This window comes from Dysidea avara, chromosome 1 (genome assembly GCF_963678975.1).
Source record: "Dysidea avara chromosome 1, odDysAvar1.4, whole genome shotgun sequence".
Taxonomy (NCBI): Eukaryota; Metazoa; Porifera; class Demospongiae; order Dictyoceratida; family Dysideidae; genus Dysidea; species Dysidea avara.
Window position 1 is genome coordinate 60,873,564 of NC_089272.1, and position 16,098 is coordinate 60,889,661.

The 16,098-nt window shown below is 38.4% G+C and overlaps 1 protein-coding gene across 1 annotated transcript; it reads left to right on the top strand.

The window, feature by feature from the left end:
* Positions 1 to 735: 735 nt before the first annotated feature.
* LOC136239411 (probable serine/threonine-protein kinase DDB_G0271682) lies at positions 736 to 7,990 on the top strand. The gene is made up of 3 exons (XM_066030143.1): positions 736 to 824; positions 921 to 1,672; positions 6,883 to 7,990. Exons 2-3 carry the CDS (start codon positions 1,058 to 1,060, stop codon positions 7,972 to 7,974), a joined length of 1,707 nt encoding a protein of 568 aa, XP_065886215.1. The 5' UTR covers positions 736 to 824; positions 921 to 1,057; the 3' UTR covers positions 7,975 to 7,990.
* The last annotated feature ends 8,108 nt before the right edge of the window (positions 7,991 to 16,098 follow it).

Sequence of the window (16,098 nt, forward strand, 5' to 3'; positions counted from 1 at the left end):
TAAAGCCACACATCTCACAATCTATTGATGTGATGGTTTGCCCAAATTAGGTCAAGTACACACTCACTAATTATGGAGCAGTTGTTGCAGCTGATCAAAGGTTCTTGTCATACATGAATACAAGTAAAAATATTTTGGTAAATTAAAGTGTATTTAGAATACTTTTATGAACATTGGGCCTCTCGTACACAATTTTGAGGATTTGTGGAATTAGCGACCCCTCAACTGAGCCAGTCATGAGCAACAACATACATATCATTTCCCCACGTACAAGCCTATACATCTACTAGGAGGTGGGGTATAAAATACAGTCAGTGGGTGTAAACTTCAGAGTGAGGGGAATGCGTGATTTTTCATATGTTGGGTCCTGTCAAGGGAACCACTAGAACAATTCTATTTCTTCTTGTGGAGTAAAAAACAAGAAGAAGATACTGTAACACAATAACAATACAGTGGTATACAAGATACTAAGGAGGCATGTCAAGTTAGTTTATAGCCATGATACACTGTGATATGCATACACCCAGAGGGAAACGATTTTACCTTCAACTATCTGTAGTCACGGAGAAGCGAGCGGAGAAGAGACTTCTTGTTCCATCTTTTCTGCTATTGACCTGTGGAATGGCGCGTACTTAAACACACAAGTCACGTGACCTCATGGGATCGAGCATAGAACCAGGTTTGAGTCACACACACCCCCGCTCGAATACCCGAAAATATAAGAGTCATCCAAAGCAGATCTGGGAGACGGAGTAGCATGGACCGAATAAGTAATATGGAAGAATCACTGCGAAAATTTTCGCTTTAGGGTGTCACACCCACTGGTAAAGAGTTAGGAATAGGTACTTATGGAAAAATATATGAAGTACTGTATTGTGGAATTTCGTATGCTGCGAAAGAGATTCATAGTTTTTTGATAGAATACACCGATAATGCTACAGTAAAAGTCGATTTTTTGACAGAGTGCTGTCGTCACAGTCAATTTCGCCATCCAAACATCGTTCAGTTTATTGGTGTCTACTGGCGTACTGCTTACAGCCCTTTACCAGCATTGGTGATGGAAAAGATGGATTACACTCTAAGGGCATTGGTAGAAAGAAGCCCATCCTTCCCCCTACATAAAGTGCTATCTATTCTCCATGATGTATCACTGGGTGTGTGGTACCTGCATTGTCGTGATCCTCCTTTTATACATCGTGACCTGACACCAAATAATGTTTTTGTGAACACTACTTCACTGGTGGCTAAAATTTCTGACTTTGCAGTAATGAGAGTGGTATCACCATACAGCCATGACAGAGATGATATGACCAAAGTACCAGGCACACCAGACTTCATGGCACCTGAAGCAGTTTCTCAACGACCATCATATGGCCTACCATTGGATGTCTTTAGCTATGGTGGCGTAGCTCTTTTTACAATTGCTGGTGAATGGCCTAGTCCAACTGATCGAGAGGTAATAGATCCCAAAACCGATAGCTGGGTGATCGTGAGTGAAGTTGAACGTCGTAAGAAGTACTTGAATAAGATAAAAGGAGATGTTGTTGTTTTAAGAATACTAGTGGAGGAGTGTCTGCATAATAATCCCAATATGAGGCCAACCATGGAAAACATATCTACTAGAATAAAGGAAATAAAAGAAGATTATGTGAGACGACATCCAGATGTTGAGGTAAGCACATACGTAATTCACTATAGCTACACGGTGTAGCTACCAAAGTAGGTGTAAGTAGAATTCGAGGAGAACGGGACGGAAACGGAAAGTGGGAACAGAAACAACTCACGGAAAACACCTGATAAAGGTCATCAAGCAATTATACAGGTTGGACAGGTCGAATTTTACTACGCAATGTTTCTTTGCAACATTATTTAGATCTTTTATCTAAAGCAATCGAAACACTCTAATAGAGCAGTCACCTGCATTAAAATACTCTAATAGAGTAGTCAAATATATTTTGCTATATAGCTATCCCACCAGTGACCCACATTGATGGGCTTCAAACATTAGGTATATAGACTAGCTAAGTCATCAACATTGAAAGCTAGCTAATCCTTTGAAACCATATAATATAATAATATGTTTAATATAAATATTTATACTGATATTAAAACTGAGATTCACAAAGTACTGTTGGGAGCATGCATGCAGCACTGGTATGCTTGTCAAGCTGAAGTGGCTCCAAGAGGAGTCCCAATGACTGCTCATGTAGTCTTTAGTTTCCTCATTGGAGCTATGCACCCACACATACTTCAGCTACTACATACCCATCATGCTATAATGGTTTAAATTTTATGGTTTCAAGGGGGTAGCTAACTTTCAATGTCAATGACTTAGTTAGTCTATATACCTAATCTATGATAGCTATATCCTCAGGTGGGATAGGTAGCAAAACATTTTTTGACTGCTCTATTAGAGTATTTACTACAGGTGACTGCTCTATTAGAGTGTTTCAATCATTTTAGTGGAAGAATCCAACAATGCTGCAAAGAAGCATTGTGTCGTAAAATCCAACCTTTATGATGACCTTTATCAGACATTTTCCGCTGGTTGTTTCCGCTTTCCGTTCCCGTTTTCCTAGAATTCTACTTACCCCCAAAGTAGGTCCCCCCTAGTAATGAATTCTGCCCAAAATAAACTATCATAAAAACATCATATGTGACCCAGTCTGGGAAAACCGGTCTTATTGCCTATTTAAAAGTATTGAGAAATGACGGTTTTAAGTATTTAGTGTGTTGTAGCTCACCAATGGTTAAAGCTATGTGTACCAAATTTCCTTATACCAAATCCTTACCTTCCAGAGCATCAAACTACAAGTAGCCAACAGCTAAGTTTCCTGCCATTTAGATAGTTTTAACCAAGGTTGACTGTATCAGGCGAGTTCCAAATGGGGTGGGTGGCAAAGGCCCAGAGCCTGTTTGAATTAAGCTAAGTTATGGTCTCAAAACTGACTTAAATGAAAGGAAATTTACAACACAGGTCTTCATACAACACCAACAGAGCTACGTATACAGCCACATATAGCCATCCCAAGGCTCCATTAAGGCCCCACACCGCACATACGGATTGCCACCGGGCTTGAAAAAAGCAGACTGCTCAAGCCCACCTGATTTTGATTGTGAAATTTGATAGTTTATTCACGTAGTTTTGTGTTCTTGGTGAAAATCAAATCTGCTGACATAGGCGTTAAGACCAGTTTTCCCAGATCCAGTCACATATGCAATGAAAATTGCTTTTATGGAATAGTCTTAGTGCATCTCTGGTGTTAAAAAGAAGGAAACACAGACAGCCGGATATATTAAATTATTTAAACACCAAAACCAGGACTTTGGTCTGCCAAACTGCTTGCCTGCCTGCCAGATCACAGTCACAAGGCTAGAGGCCAAATGAAGCAACTGTTTATATCTGTAAATTACTGTGGTTGTTTATGGGTTATGCAATTTAAAGCTTAGCATTATAATTATGAAAAGTTCCAGCCACATTTGCTTTGCTTTAAAGTTTTATTAATGTAGGTTAGAGAAATATATATAGACTGATAAAATTGTGGGGTTGAGATACTATATAGAGCAGTCAGCACAGGGTAAAAAGTGCACAAAAATACATTACTGGGGTTTTAATCAGGATCCTTAATCACTGATCCACTGCTATCATGGCTGTTTGTCTCTACCCAGAAGAGGTCAGAAGGTATTATGTTAATTGCATATTTTAGCTTGAAATTTCACGTGAGCTTTAATAGTCGTAATACAAAATCTATCAAACAATGGGGCTTATCAAATATTTAGATTGTGCTTCATATGAACATTAAGGTAATGTACAGGTAGTTTGTTTTGTAAAAGCCCCTAGATTTCAAGGCAAAAATTATATAACTCGATTTGATGCGTATCTTCCAGGTATGTACCCTACTCTAGTTTAAAATTCCTATTATTTCCTTATACTTGTATATGTATATACTAGTGCAATAAAATTATTAATTTAAAAATGAAGTAGGGTTCCAGCAATAAAAGTAGTGAAGCAAGAGATGATGATACAACAACTATGAGGGAAAATCCCTAGCTACTTGGCATTGTAGCAATGTGGGAAAATCCCTACTCAGCATTGTAGGAGTAATGCTACAGTAGGGATTTTCCCACTTTGTTATAATGCCATGTAGCTAAGAATTTTCCCAGTGCTGAGCGATTGTGACATTTCATAGATGGTACAGTATTGTCAACTTGATTGACTAAATTATTGGCATACCTTAGCTTGATGCTATTTTAGACCTACAGTAATAGATTTAGACACAGAAATAACCTTAAAATTTTTCAGTCAATGACAGAATTGCGTTGAAAGCCAATTGTATGTTTACTGCAGTACATATCCATTATGTGCTGCAAGTAGACTTCTTCACACAAGGTACTTCACGCACAAGGTAGCTACTAAAAGACTTGTGTTTTAGAATTCATGGTATTTGCAGTAGTTAAAAAATTTGGACAGTATCAAAAAGTTTGACTAAAAATATTGTCATATTACTCAGCACTACTCATAGCTACCATCATCTCTTGTTTCATTATCTTTCATCACTGGAACCCTTTAATTTTTTTATTGTCAACTTTCTTCGTTAGAGCATAGCTATGAAATACATGTGTGGCTATGACTGCTGTATTAGAGTATCTTGATCTCGCCACTCAGTTATGGAGTAGATCAAACTAGTGGGCATGGCACAATTCCTTGTTTTCCATTGAGCTAGATCATTGTCATGGCATGCTCTGATCATTTAAGGTAGCATGGCAATTGTTTTAAAAGCACAGCTTAGCTGCTACCCAAAAAGTTAAACTCCTCAAATAGTTTTGTGGCATCTAAATACGTTCCTTCAAGGAAAGTGTTGATACAAAAAATTATTCTCTTGTGTGGTTTCCAGAAGACGAGCATATAATTGAAGATGAAAGAATGTCAAAGCGCAGAAGGCAGACATTCATAGGAACTACAAAAGGCACATCCCACCAGTGAGTTTGTTAATATGGTGGCTACGCACTGCTTTGTTTGGTCTCTAGCCTTGCAACTGGCAGGCATGCAGATATTTCAAGTTACTGCATTTAAAAAAATTTTTCAATATCCAGGCACCTGTTAGTGTTTTCTTTCTTTAATGCTGTAATTGATGCTGAATGGAAGTTTTGCCACATATGATGTTTTTCATGATCAGTTTTTTAAACACACACACACACACACACACACACACACACACACACACACACACACACACACACACACACACACACACACACACACACACACACACAAAAGAAAAAAAACACACATACATCAATTATTATGTTAAATTAATTAGATCTGACAGACCCCACAGATCTGAGAAGCAAGCACTGAAAATTCTGTCAGTATGAGCAGGATATTGCAATTCTGGCAGTTTGATCAAACAATGGATTAATGGTAACTTGCATGCATGAGATAGGTTGGTCAGTGTCACAGGTGTTTGCCCTGAGCAACCAATCTCAATTGTAACAAGCTGGGCATACAGGCCAGTACACCAGTGTTCATAGAATGAAATACCTAAGTACAAAGAACTTACACAGCAAAGCAGTACGTTAAGAAACACAAGCGATTAAACCATGCCAACTAATCAGCACATGCCAGTTCTATTTTACTACTAAGAGTGAGTTCTTATCCTCCACCCATCATCTGGAACAATCAGTTGAACTCAAACACACGAGAAACAAATGTACCGGGAGGTACAGAAAATCCAGCAACACGTGCTAAATAAATTATTAGCACTAATGCACTATCATGAATAAGTGAACACCTTGTGTTATCAGCAAAAAGAACTGGGAAGTCCATGATGTGTGCATTGTACATATTGCAGTTGGTGAAAAGGCACATCTCGGGATGAAGTGACCTCGAACAGTGAGGAAATCAAGCCCATAGCTATGTCCATTGTCAAGTTATGCTTGGCTGAAGGCATCAGTTAATCAGAATAAAATTCTGTTAAATAGAAAATTTTGTAAATTCCATAGAAACTTTTTGGAAGGGTTTGGGGTTGGTCTGAAGACATTTTGGGCTTGGCTGTGCTTAACTAATACTGCCAAATTGTCGTGAAGGGAAATTGAGGTTAGTTTAGGGTGATATATTGGGCTGGAAAAGCCCAGTTTTGCAAGATCCCTACTATACAGTACTGCCGTACTGTATGATACACATGGCAACAGCAGCAGCTACAATCATGAATCGTCAACTCACCTTGTGACCCTTTTCTCTCTCCACTCCACGTTGGTGTTGATTTGCAGGTAGCATGTCATGGTTTCTTGTGCTGACTATAGTCATATCCATATTTTCCATAAAAACTTGGATGTCACTTCAGCCTGACAGATGCTTTTTGACATACTGCAGTATTTACAAATGACTTAATTACCTTTGTCCTCCCTTTGTTCCCCATTTCTTTTTGTTGATAGCGCAAGGTGTCAATTTGTGGTAGTGCATCTGTGGCTTCCCTATGTACGTATTGGAGAATCATCTGTATTTTTCCATAGTGACTGGATTGATTGCAGGGTTGTTTTTCATACTGTTCTTCATTTGTAATGCTGTGGAACAGGCTGAACATGTAACTGAAAATGATGCATAATTGCTATTTCACTATTGAGTAATTGATAGTAATTAAGGGAGGTCTCCTACACCTGCAGATTTACTATATCTGAAGGTGTAGGTGACCTCCCTTGTTTTATATGATCCCTAATTGAATTTAATATTCCCTTGACTTGTTACTTTACATTCTATGATTCCTCCTCCAAATAAACTTTCCCTTGTACATCTTATACATGTTAACTTATCGGTTAGTTTTATCATTGATGTATACCTCTTAATGATTAATCTATGGTTATTTCTGTTTTAATGTGGTATAGAATGCAGCAGAAAGGAACAGTCAACATTTTCAAGAGCAGTTACAACAGAAAGATCAGCAATTAAGTCAGAAAGACCGGCAAATACATCAAAAAGACCAAGAGTTGCATCAAAGAAATCAGGAAATTCGCCAAAAGACCCAAGATGTGCAACAGAAAGATCAACAGATACAACAGAAAGATCAACAGATACAGCAAAAAGATCAAGAAATTTTCCAGTTGAATCAACAAATGCACCGACAACTGTTTGAAAAAGATCAGCAAATTCACCAACTACAGCAAAGCAACCGCAGTTTGCCTCAGTCACTTAATCAGCAGTCTGAGTCAACAGACTGGGTCATACAAAGACGTGAAATAACAATCCTTGAAAAAACTTTGGGCAAAGGGGGGTGGGGTGCAGTAACAGAAGCTATGTTCCGTGGTTGCAAAGTGGCTGCCAAGTGTCTTCATAATGAGATAATATCACCCTACAATTTGGGTCTGTTTAGCCGGGAAATGAATATGGCTGCCAGATGTCGTCATCCTAACATATTACAATTTATTGGTGCCACTAATCAGGGACTTCCCATTATTGTCACTGAATTGATGCACACCAGTCTTAGAAAGATCTTAGAACAAGGTCAACTCAACAGCAACCAAATTATTCCTATTTCACTGGGTGTGGCTTATGGACTGAACTACCTGCACAGGAACACTCCTGCAATCCTTCATCGTGATGTCAGCAGTTCTAATGTGCTCCTCAATCCTTTACCCAACAACCAGTGGCTCCCCAAGCTGTCTGATTTTGGTTCTACCAATTTTGTGCGAGCTAGTAGTACCATCAATGCTGGTAACCCAACCTATGCATCTCCTGAAGCCAACCAAGGTCAACACTCTACTGCAATGGATGTGTTCAGCTATGGTGTTCTTATGTTCGAAATGTGTTCTAGAGAGCTGCCTGCTGCACCCCCAAAACAATCGCACCTGCATCAGGTGAGATGGGGAGCTACTGAGAATATGCTGAGAAATCCAATTTGGAGTTGCCTTGCCGTAGACGTTCAGAGGAGACCTGATATGGATTATGTGATAAATGAGTTACTCCGTATTAGGCAATGATTTAGATTCATGTACACACACACAGATACACACTTATTGATTGACATGTATTCATGCATGCTAGATTGAATCGAGGTTGTTATTCTTTAAGGTATTTGTTTTTACACATACATTGTATGTATTTTTATATAACTATTAGTAACTTACAATTTTGTAGTTACGTATACACACATAGATGTAGCATTTCTACTGTAAACTGTTGTGAATTGCACATTTTGAACTTATACATTTTGTACCTTTGTATTCTATGTCACAAAATATTTCTTCATACTATGGACTACTCAACACCACCTGTCAGCATTGGGATTGGGATATTAACTAGTATTTTTGTCATTCCATGTTAAATTATCAGAGAAATTAAAGTGTTAACCCACTCTTTTGCAGTGTATCATAAGACAGTCATACACCACGTTTCATTTGATTCCTTTGATCACATACAAATCTTGGAATACTTTGTGCTCTTCTTGTTTACAAAGAGAAAAGAAGGAGCATGGAAAAGGAAATAGACGAACCATTACAAAAAATGGGTGTCATTATTGAATGCTTTATTAGAGAGTTTTAAAACTATATTTCAACCTGCTGATGACAAGTGTCTTTGATCTCTGCCATTTAGTCCTATGTAAGCTGACATATAGATAATATTATTCATTATCACATTAACAAAATGCCTTGCAAAGAAATTCGATGTGCCTTCACAAGGCCTCTTATAAATATATTTGGTATTTATATGGCTTTCATTAGCTAGATTGACCACTTGTCAGGGAATTACAAGTATATGGTTTCCTACAGCCTGTTAATTATTATTATTATTATTGGTATTACTGTGCAGACCTCTAAAAGAGTATAGTATACAGATCACAACATACATACAAGTATACTAATTAATTGCTAGTTTTTGTTTGAACTGATCAATGTCAATAGAGTCAATCACATTTTGGGGTAGATCATTTCAGATTTTGATTGCTGAATTGGAAAAAGGAGTATTTATAAGAATCAATCCTTGTCATTGGTTACATAAATCTCATAATATTATAACCTCTGGTACTATGTACAGCAGATATGGGTGTCAGAAACGGGTTTGCTGGGATATCAAGGTGGTTAATTATTTTAAACATCATTATGGCTTTCAGTTCATCTCTGCATCGTGCAAGTGTAGGCCAATTTAGGTCTGTAAGCATTTGCGTTACACTAGCATAACGGGAGAAGTTGTTGGTCACAAATCTAGCTGCTTGTCATTGTGTTCTCTCAATCATATCAATATCCCTCTTAGTATGAGGTGCCCAGACAACAGCTGCATACTCTATAATTGGCTTAACCATTGCTTTGTACAATTGTTGGTGTACAATTGTGGAGGTTGTGCCGAAGAATACCTTTAGTTCTGTTAGCCTTGAAAGTTATTTGTTTTATGTGTTCTAACCATTTGGATTATAGTTACACTCAAGTATTTTTTTGGCATGGTTGACTTCTTTGATTGAATATTATACTGAGCTAGTATTGCGTATTTCTTGTTTGTTATCCAACAAATTCACATATTTGTGGTTAAACACCATTTTCCATTTGTCTACCCATTTTCCCAGTCAGTCTAAATCCTTTTGCAGCTGATAGCAATCCTGTTCTGTGCGAATAGTGACATAAAGTAACACATTGTCAGCATATAGCTTGATTTTGGATGATATGTTGTCTGGTAAATCATTTATGAAACAGAGGAGCGAGGACAGTACCTCGAGGTACACCAGAGGCAACTGCTGTTAAGTGACTCTGTTGGTCCTCAACCACCACGCACTGAGATCTCTGCAGTACAAAGTCTTTAATCCAGTCAAGTAAATTACCTCAGATACCATAAAAGTGAAGTTTATGGAACAGGTGTTGATGGGACACTTTTTCAAATGCTTTTGAAAAACCCTAGTAGTATGACATCGGTTGTTATTTTAGCTTTCGTCAAAGTCATTGATTATCAATAGTATAATGAGATGAGTTTCACATGAGTGACCTTGTCTAAATCCATGTTGTTGATCACACAGAAGATTATATGTAATAAAATGGGAGTAAATAATTATGTGAATACATGCACAATGTGTTCTAGCAATTTTGAACAGATACATGTTAATGAAACAAGCCTATAATTACTAGGAAGAGAACGATCACCCTTTTTAAAGAGTGGTACTATATTTGCCCTTTTCCAGTCTAAAGGTAGTGAACATTGTTGTAGTGAGGCTTGAAAAATGAAGGCTAAGGAGGGAGAAATAATTTCTCTAGTTTCTTTCAGTAGACAGGCTGGTATTCCATTACTATATCAAGTACTGTATATCTCTTGCCAGTTCTGGACTATTGTGATGTTGTGTGGGCACCCACTAATGCTAACCAGACTAAACATCTTGAAAGATTTCATTCCAAGTATATTTCTTCATGTATCTATCTTAAGATATTCTCTAACTAAATGACGAAAGTGTCATACTATAGCTATATACTATGCAAATTTATAAAATAGTGCATGTGTAAGCCCCAGTGTATCTCCACAATATGTTTGAGTATGCCATCAGTATCATGGGATGTGCAAGCAGAAATGTACATCATTTGTTTGTTCTACAGATAAATACTAATCATGGGAAACGCAGTTTCTACTATCGTGGAACTACTTTATGGAATGCTTTGCCAACAGCCTTATATGACTTAACAACATTCACTCAATTTTGAAGTAGTTATTTAGGAACATTTTAGTAAATAATGTTAGTTTGCCCATAAGTAATTACTGTATATGTGTATGTTTATATGTATTTTGTGGCTGATGCTGCCTCCCTGTTAAAATAACAATTGAAAACAAAAGAAGACGGCCTAACCAGTAGGGACCCGTCGATTTTTCCAGCAAAATTTTTGGCATAATGGGTGGGTAAAAGCAATGAGCAAAATGCTGGCATAATTGGTGCAATTTTTGTGAAGTGGAGATAAAAATTGCACAAAAGATCGAGATACTCTAATTGAACAGTCAGACGTGTTAAAATATCGACAATGTATAGCTAATTGTTACAGGAACAGCAAGTGACAATCGAGATACCCTAATAAAACAGTCACACATGTTAAGCAATATTAGCTAGCTTCTTGCTTTACGTGTTAGAAGTAAGTACTGATCGAGATACTCTAATAGAACAGTCACTTTAAGGCAAAACTATAGCTTTGCACTTGGAAATATTCAATTAACAAAGATCAGTGCTATAATTCTTGAGCAAAATATGGAGCATAATAGGTGAAAAATAAAAGAATTGCTGGAAAGAATAATAAGTGGAAAAAAAGCAAAATAGACTGGTCCCTACTAACTAGTGGGGGGGACGAACTCACGGCAAGCACCTGCAAAGATAACAGTCATGAACATATACAGAGCCAGTGTGGAAACGTTACACTGCTGCCCTTGCCAAAAAACTTGGACTCGGTTACAAAAGAACACTCATGTGTTGATCAAATAATGTGGGAATAATCCCATCTGGCTCACAAAATTCAACAGCTGTGGAGACAGAAACATCTAAGCTGAAGCAGGCCAATCAGCTGAGGTAATTACTTTACAAGAAACTACATCTACTCCAGTTATTATTAGAAAACTGTCTAGGATAGAGAAGTACACCAATGTTAATACTTACTCAGCGGATGCTGCTACTATACAATCTTAACCTACCACCTCCTTACTATCTGAGTACACAGTCAGTGGTTCAGCCTGTACCTCAATATAATAAACTTCCCAGTAATAATTTTGTGTCATCCGGTTCAGTAGCAATACTCACTCTTGCCTAAAGTAATGCCACTAAGGATAAGTCATTAATAGCCCAACACCACTCACGACCAGAAGCTGCTCCTATGTATGACAAAAACAACTCGTTATTTTCAGCTTACTAACTTCAGACAGTAGCCACAGCTTTGATGCTTGCTCAACTTCTTGCTCTACCTAGGTTTACAGGAGGCGGGGGAACTGATGATGAACTATTCCAGGACTGGTATGAATAATTTGAGTCAATTACCCAGCTTGCAGGTTGGAGTGATCAAGCTAGGCTTGTAAACCTTACCACTATAGGTTAGGAAGAACAGCCTATTCCTTTTCTCGTAATATACCTCAGAGCATAGGAGTAACCACCAGCTGCTGGTAGTGGAATTAAGGAAGAGATTACAACTGCCAGACAATGCAGGATATTTCATGATAGGCAGCAAAAGGAAACTGAGAGTGTTGATGAGTATGCCCAGGAGTTGAATAAGTTGTACCTGAAAACATACAGGGGATCTGGAGTACTACCAGGTGCTGAGAATATGGGGCAAATGGTCTTAGCCAATCAGTTTGTCTCAGGCCTGTGACCGGAACTGAAGAGTAAACTGGTAGGTACAGAAGGGTCTTTGGAGCAACTTATCTTGAAGGCTAAGTTTGAAGAGGTTAAATTAAGGGAATTATTTATCCCCGAGTGTATATACAGACAAAATTCAACAAAATTACTTAAATTCCCAAGATAAGTCAGGTGTTGTAGGGCTAGTTACCAAGCCCTGTTGTAACTGTGGTTTGACTGGTCACTTAGCAAGAAATTGCCCATACCCTAAGGTACCAGGAAATCACACCAAGGTCCAACGCAAAAGGATAGCAAATGTTTCTGGGAGCAAGCAGTCTAGTAGCCAGGACATATTTTCATGTGCCGAGCTAAATGAAGCACTGGATGCAATAGTGGAAGTGAGGGGAAATATTGATACCATCAAGGGTGTTGAGGTTCTGGGTCCGACAGTTACAGCAAAAGTTAAGGTTAATGGAATGTAAACACAAGCATTGATTGACACAGGCTCACCAGCCACTATCATTTTGCTGAACTTTGTTGCCCAAGTACTATCAAGGGAGAAAGTGAGTTACCAGTCCCAACAGTAGCAGAAGACAGCAATAAGGAAAAGATTCCTTACCCAAAAAATAGTACTGATGGAGGACAACTACAAATTATTGCTCAAATCTCACTAAGCCTTGTGTGTGGAGAGTGTTCAACTGCAACTACTGTATTGGTCCAAAAGGATGCTCCGTGTGATTTTACTAGTAGGGACTGATGTTCTGCCACAGTTGGGAATCTCACTAATTATGCACAGTACACAGCACCTGTGAAATGTAAACCTACTTGCTGCAACTGCAGGAGAGAAGGTTACTGAGGCCAAGAGTAAGTCCCAGACTGTGAGTAGAACTGAAACTACAGAAGAAAAGGCTACCGAAGCCAAAAAACTGAGAAATGCAGGAGAGAAGGCTACTGAAGCCAAGAGTAAACTCCAAACTGTAAATAGAACTGCAACTGCAGGAGAGAGGCTCTAGCTGTGAGTAGAACTGCAACTGAAGGAGAGAGGGCTACTGAAGACAAGGGAGAGAAGGCTACCAAAGCCAAGAGAAAGCTCCAGACTGTGAGAACTACAGGAGAGAAGGCTACCGAAGACAAGAGAAAGCTCCAGACTGTGAGTAGAACTGCAACTGCAGGAGAGAAGGTTACTGAAGCCAAGAGTAAGTCCCAGACTGTGAACAGAACTGCAACTGCAGGAGAGAAGACTACTAAAGACAAGGGAGAGAAGGCAACAGAAGCAAAGAGAAAGCTCCAGACTGTGAGAACTACAGAAGAGAAGGCTACCGAAGCCAAGAGAAAGCTCAAAACTGTGAGAACTACAGGAGAGAAGGCTACTGAAGACAAGAGAAAGCTTCAGACTGTGAGTAGAACTGCAACTGCAGGAGAGAAGGCTACTGAAGCCAAGAGTAAGTCCCAGACTTTGAACAGAACTGCAACTGCAAGGGAGAGGCTAATGAAGCCAAGAGTAATTTCCTATTCCAGTAAACCTCAAGTCACTCCGTTCATTCTTAGGACTTGCTTCCTACTATAGGAGCAAATTTTGCAAGGATAGCTGGGCCTTTACATGCTTTAACCAGGAAGGACACTAAGTTTGTATGGAATTCTGAATGCCAAGATTCATTTGACAGACTAAAGAGGCTATTAACTTCAGCTCCAGTACTGGCCTTCCCTAATTTCACAAAGCCATTCCTACTTGAGACCGATGCTTCTATCACAGCAGGGGCAGATTTAGGATTTACAAAGGGGGAGGGCGCTAACTCAAGGTACTAATCTCTCATGTAAAGGTGTGCTCTCCCAGCATGTGAAGCATGCTGGAACTAGGGGGGTCTGGTAACATCCCCCCAGGGAACAGTTTGAAAAATAGATGCTAAAATACTGCAGTTTGGAGACATTTCCACATACAAATGCTTATAATTTGCCTTTAAATATTTTCTACACTGTCCTTTACATTAGGTAGCTCTGCAGCATATTTTGTTAATGAAAGGTTTGGGTAAGTTCAGACAACCAACACCCTATCACAAACTAGAAAATTTTGAAATATGAGTTATATAAGATTGAATCTCAGAGCATTTGCAGCTAAGTACATAATGACTGTACAAGTATAGATGAATCAGTTATTAATGAAGGCCTTCTAAATAGACCAATTTACTTCACTGTATGTATAGACACATCTTTAGGTGCAGACAGATGTGGATAAATTCCATAACAGAACCAACTATTATGTATATCTGCTGAATGTCCTATTAGAGTAGTTAGGTGACTGCTCTATTAAAGTATCTCAATTTTTGCACCTCTAATGGTGATCAGAGTGATCCAGGCCCTTGTTGGATAATGTTCAGCACAAATCCAGTGATAATTCCTTCAAAAGTTGGTTATAGGTGGATTTAATGAGTATTTGTACTATTAGTGATCATTATAACTATGCTAAGACAAAAGTTCATTATAACCTTTAGCTTTATCAATTAAGTAAAGTCTAAAAGTGAAGAGGGGGGGCAAAGCTCCTCCCCTAGATCCGCCCTGCACAGGATTGGGAGCTGTGTTGGCTCAGCGGCAAGATGATAAATTGGTAAGACCAATAGCCTATGCTAGTAGGAGTCTGCAGGTGCATGAAAGAAATTACGACATAACAGCTCTGTATAATTAATTTTAGAAGAGAGGTCAATTGAATACAATTTCCAGAATCCCTAGAACTTTTCTACAGCTACCCTACCTCTTGTTTGTATGGAGTTATGATGTATGTCATTTAGTAATCATGGTAATGAGCTGTGTTTGTTTATGTATCTTGTAGAGGATTGCTACAGTCAAAATGTTGAAATTTACAATAGTACTCTGAAAAGCACATACAAACTGGAAAATGGCAGCTTTGCAGATTTCACTTGTTTGGCAATTGCTAATGATATTACCAATTCAATATATGATTTTAAACGACCTAATGGAGAAGAGACAGCAAACAATGTGATGTTGCCTTCATCAAGTGGTACAACCATTAATGAGGTTACCACCATGACAATTACTAGGGTAAATCTAGAGAACAATGGATAATATCAGCGTATTGTTAATGGAACACAAGGCAATGGAATCTAATCAATCTAGGTTCTGTATTGTTTAATTTGTCCGTGTTTGGTGAGTTAGTTAATCACAACACATTGCATTATGGTTTTGTAATTGTAATACTAGTACTTCATAAATATAATGACTCAGGAATCAGTAAATTAAGCAACTACAATCAGTTTAAATGTGACTGCTCTATTATAGTGGTTGACTGCTCTATGAGTATCTCTATATTTCCTGCCTATGAAATGACTGATAAATTGGGACCAGGCCTGCGAAAACAGGCATGCAGGCACAAACTACTTTACAGGTCATATCTCAGCACTGCATGGAACAGAATATTTGCATTCTGTAACTTGCATCCTAAAGCCAATTAAATGCTTAAATGCTTACTTAGAGATAAAATTGCATTGCCATAGCATTATGGTACAAAAAGTTATGAGTTGTCAAAGTTTGAAAAAGTAGGCAAAAATCATGTGCTCACATGCCCTATTTTCACAGGCCCAGTCACAATTGTTGATGCAAGAAGCTACTGTTGTAATTGTACTACTGCCACAATTCCTGTACCCCCACAATGGCATAAATGTCAGTTGTATGCTTCATTTTTAAATGCCTTATACTGCTTGTGTATATATTGATGGTCTGCCAGCATGCAATGTGTGCCAACTGCCAGAAAAATAAGCTACTTAAATACAAAACTATATTACGTAGCTATACACTTACATTACTGAGAAGTTGC

Excerpts from the sequence above, each read along its gene's own strand:
- LOC136239411 (XM_066030143.1), top strand. The coding sequence starts at position 1,058 with ATGGAAAAGATGGATTACACTCTAAGGGCATTGGTAGAAAGAAGCCCA. Across the intron at positions 1,673-6,882 it reads GACGACATCCAGATGTTGAG|AATGCAGCAGAAAGGAACAG; the intron begins GTAAGCACATAC and ends AATGTGGTATAG.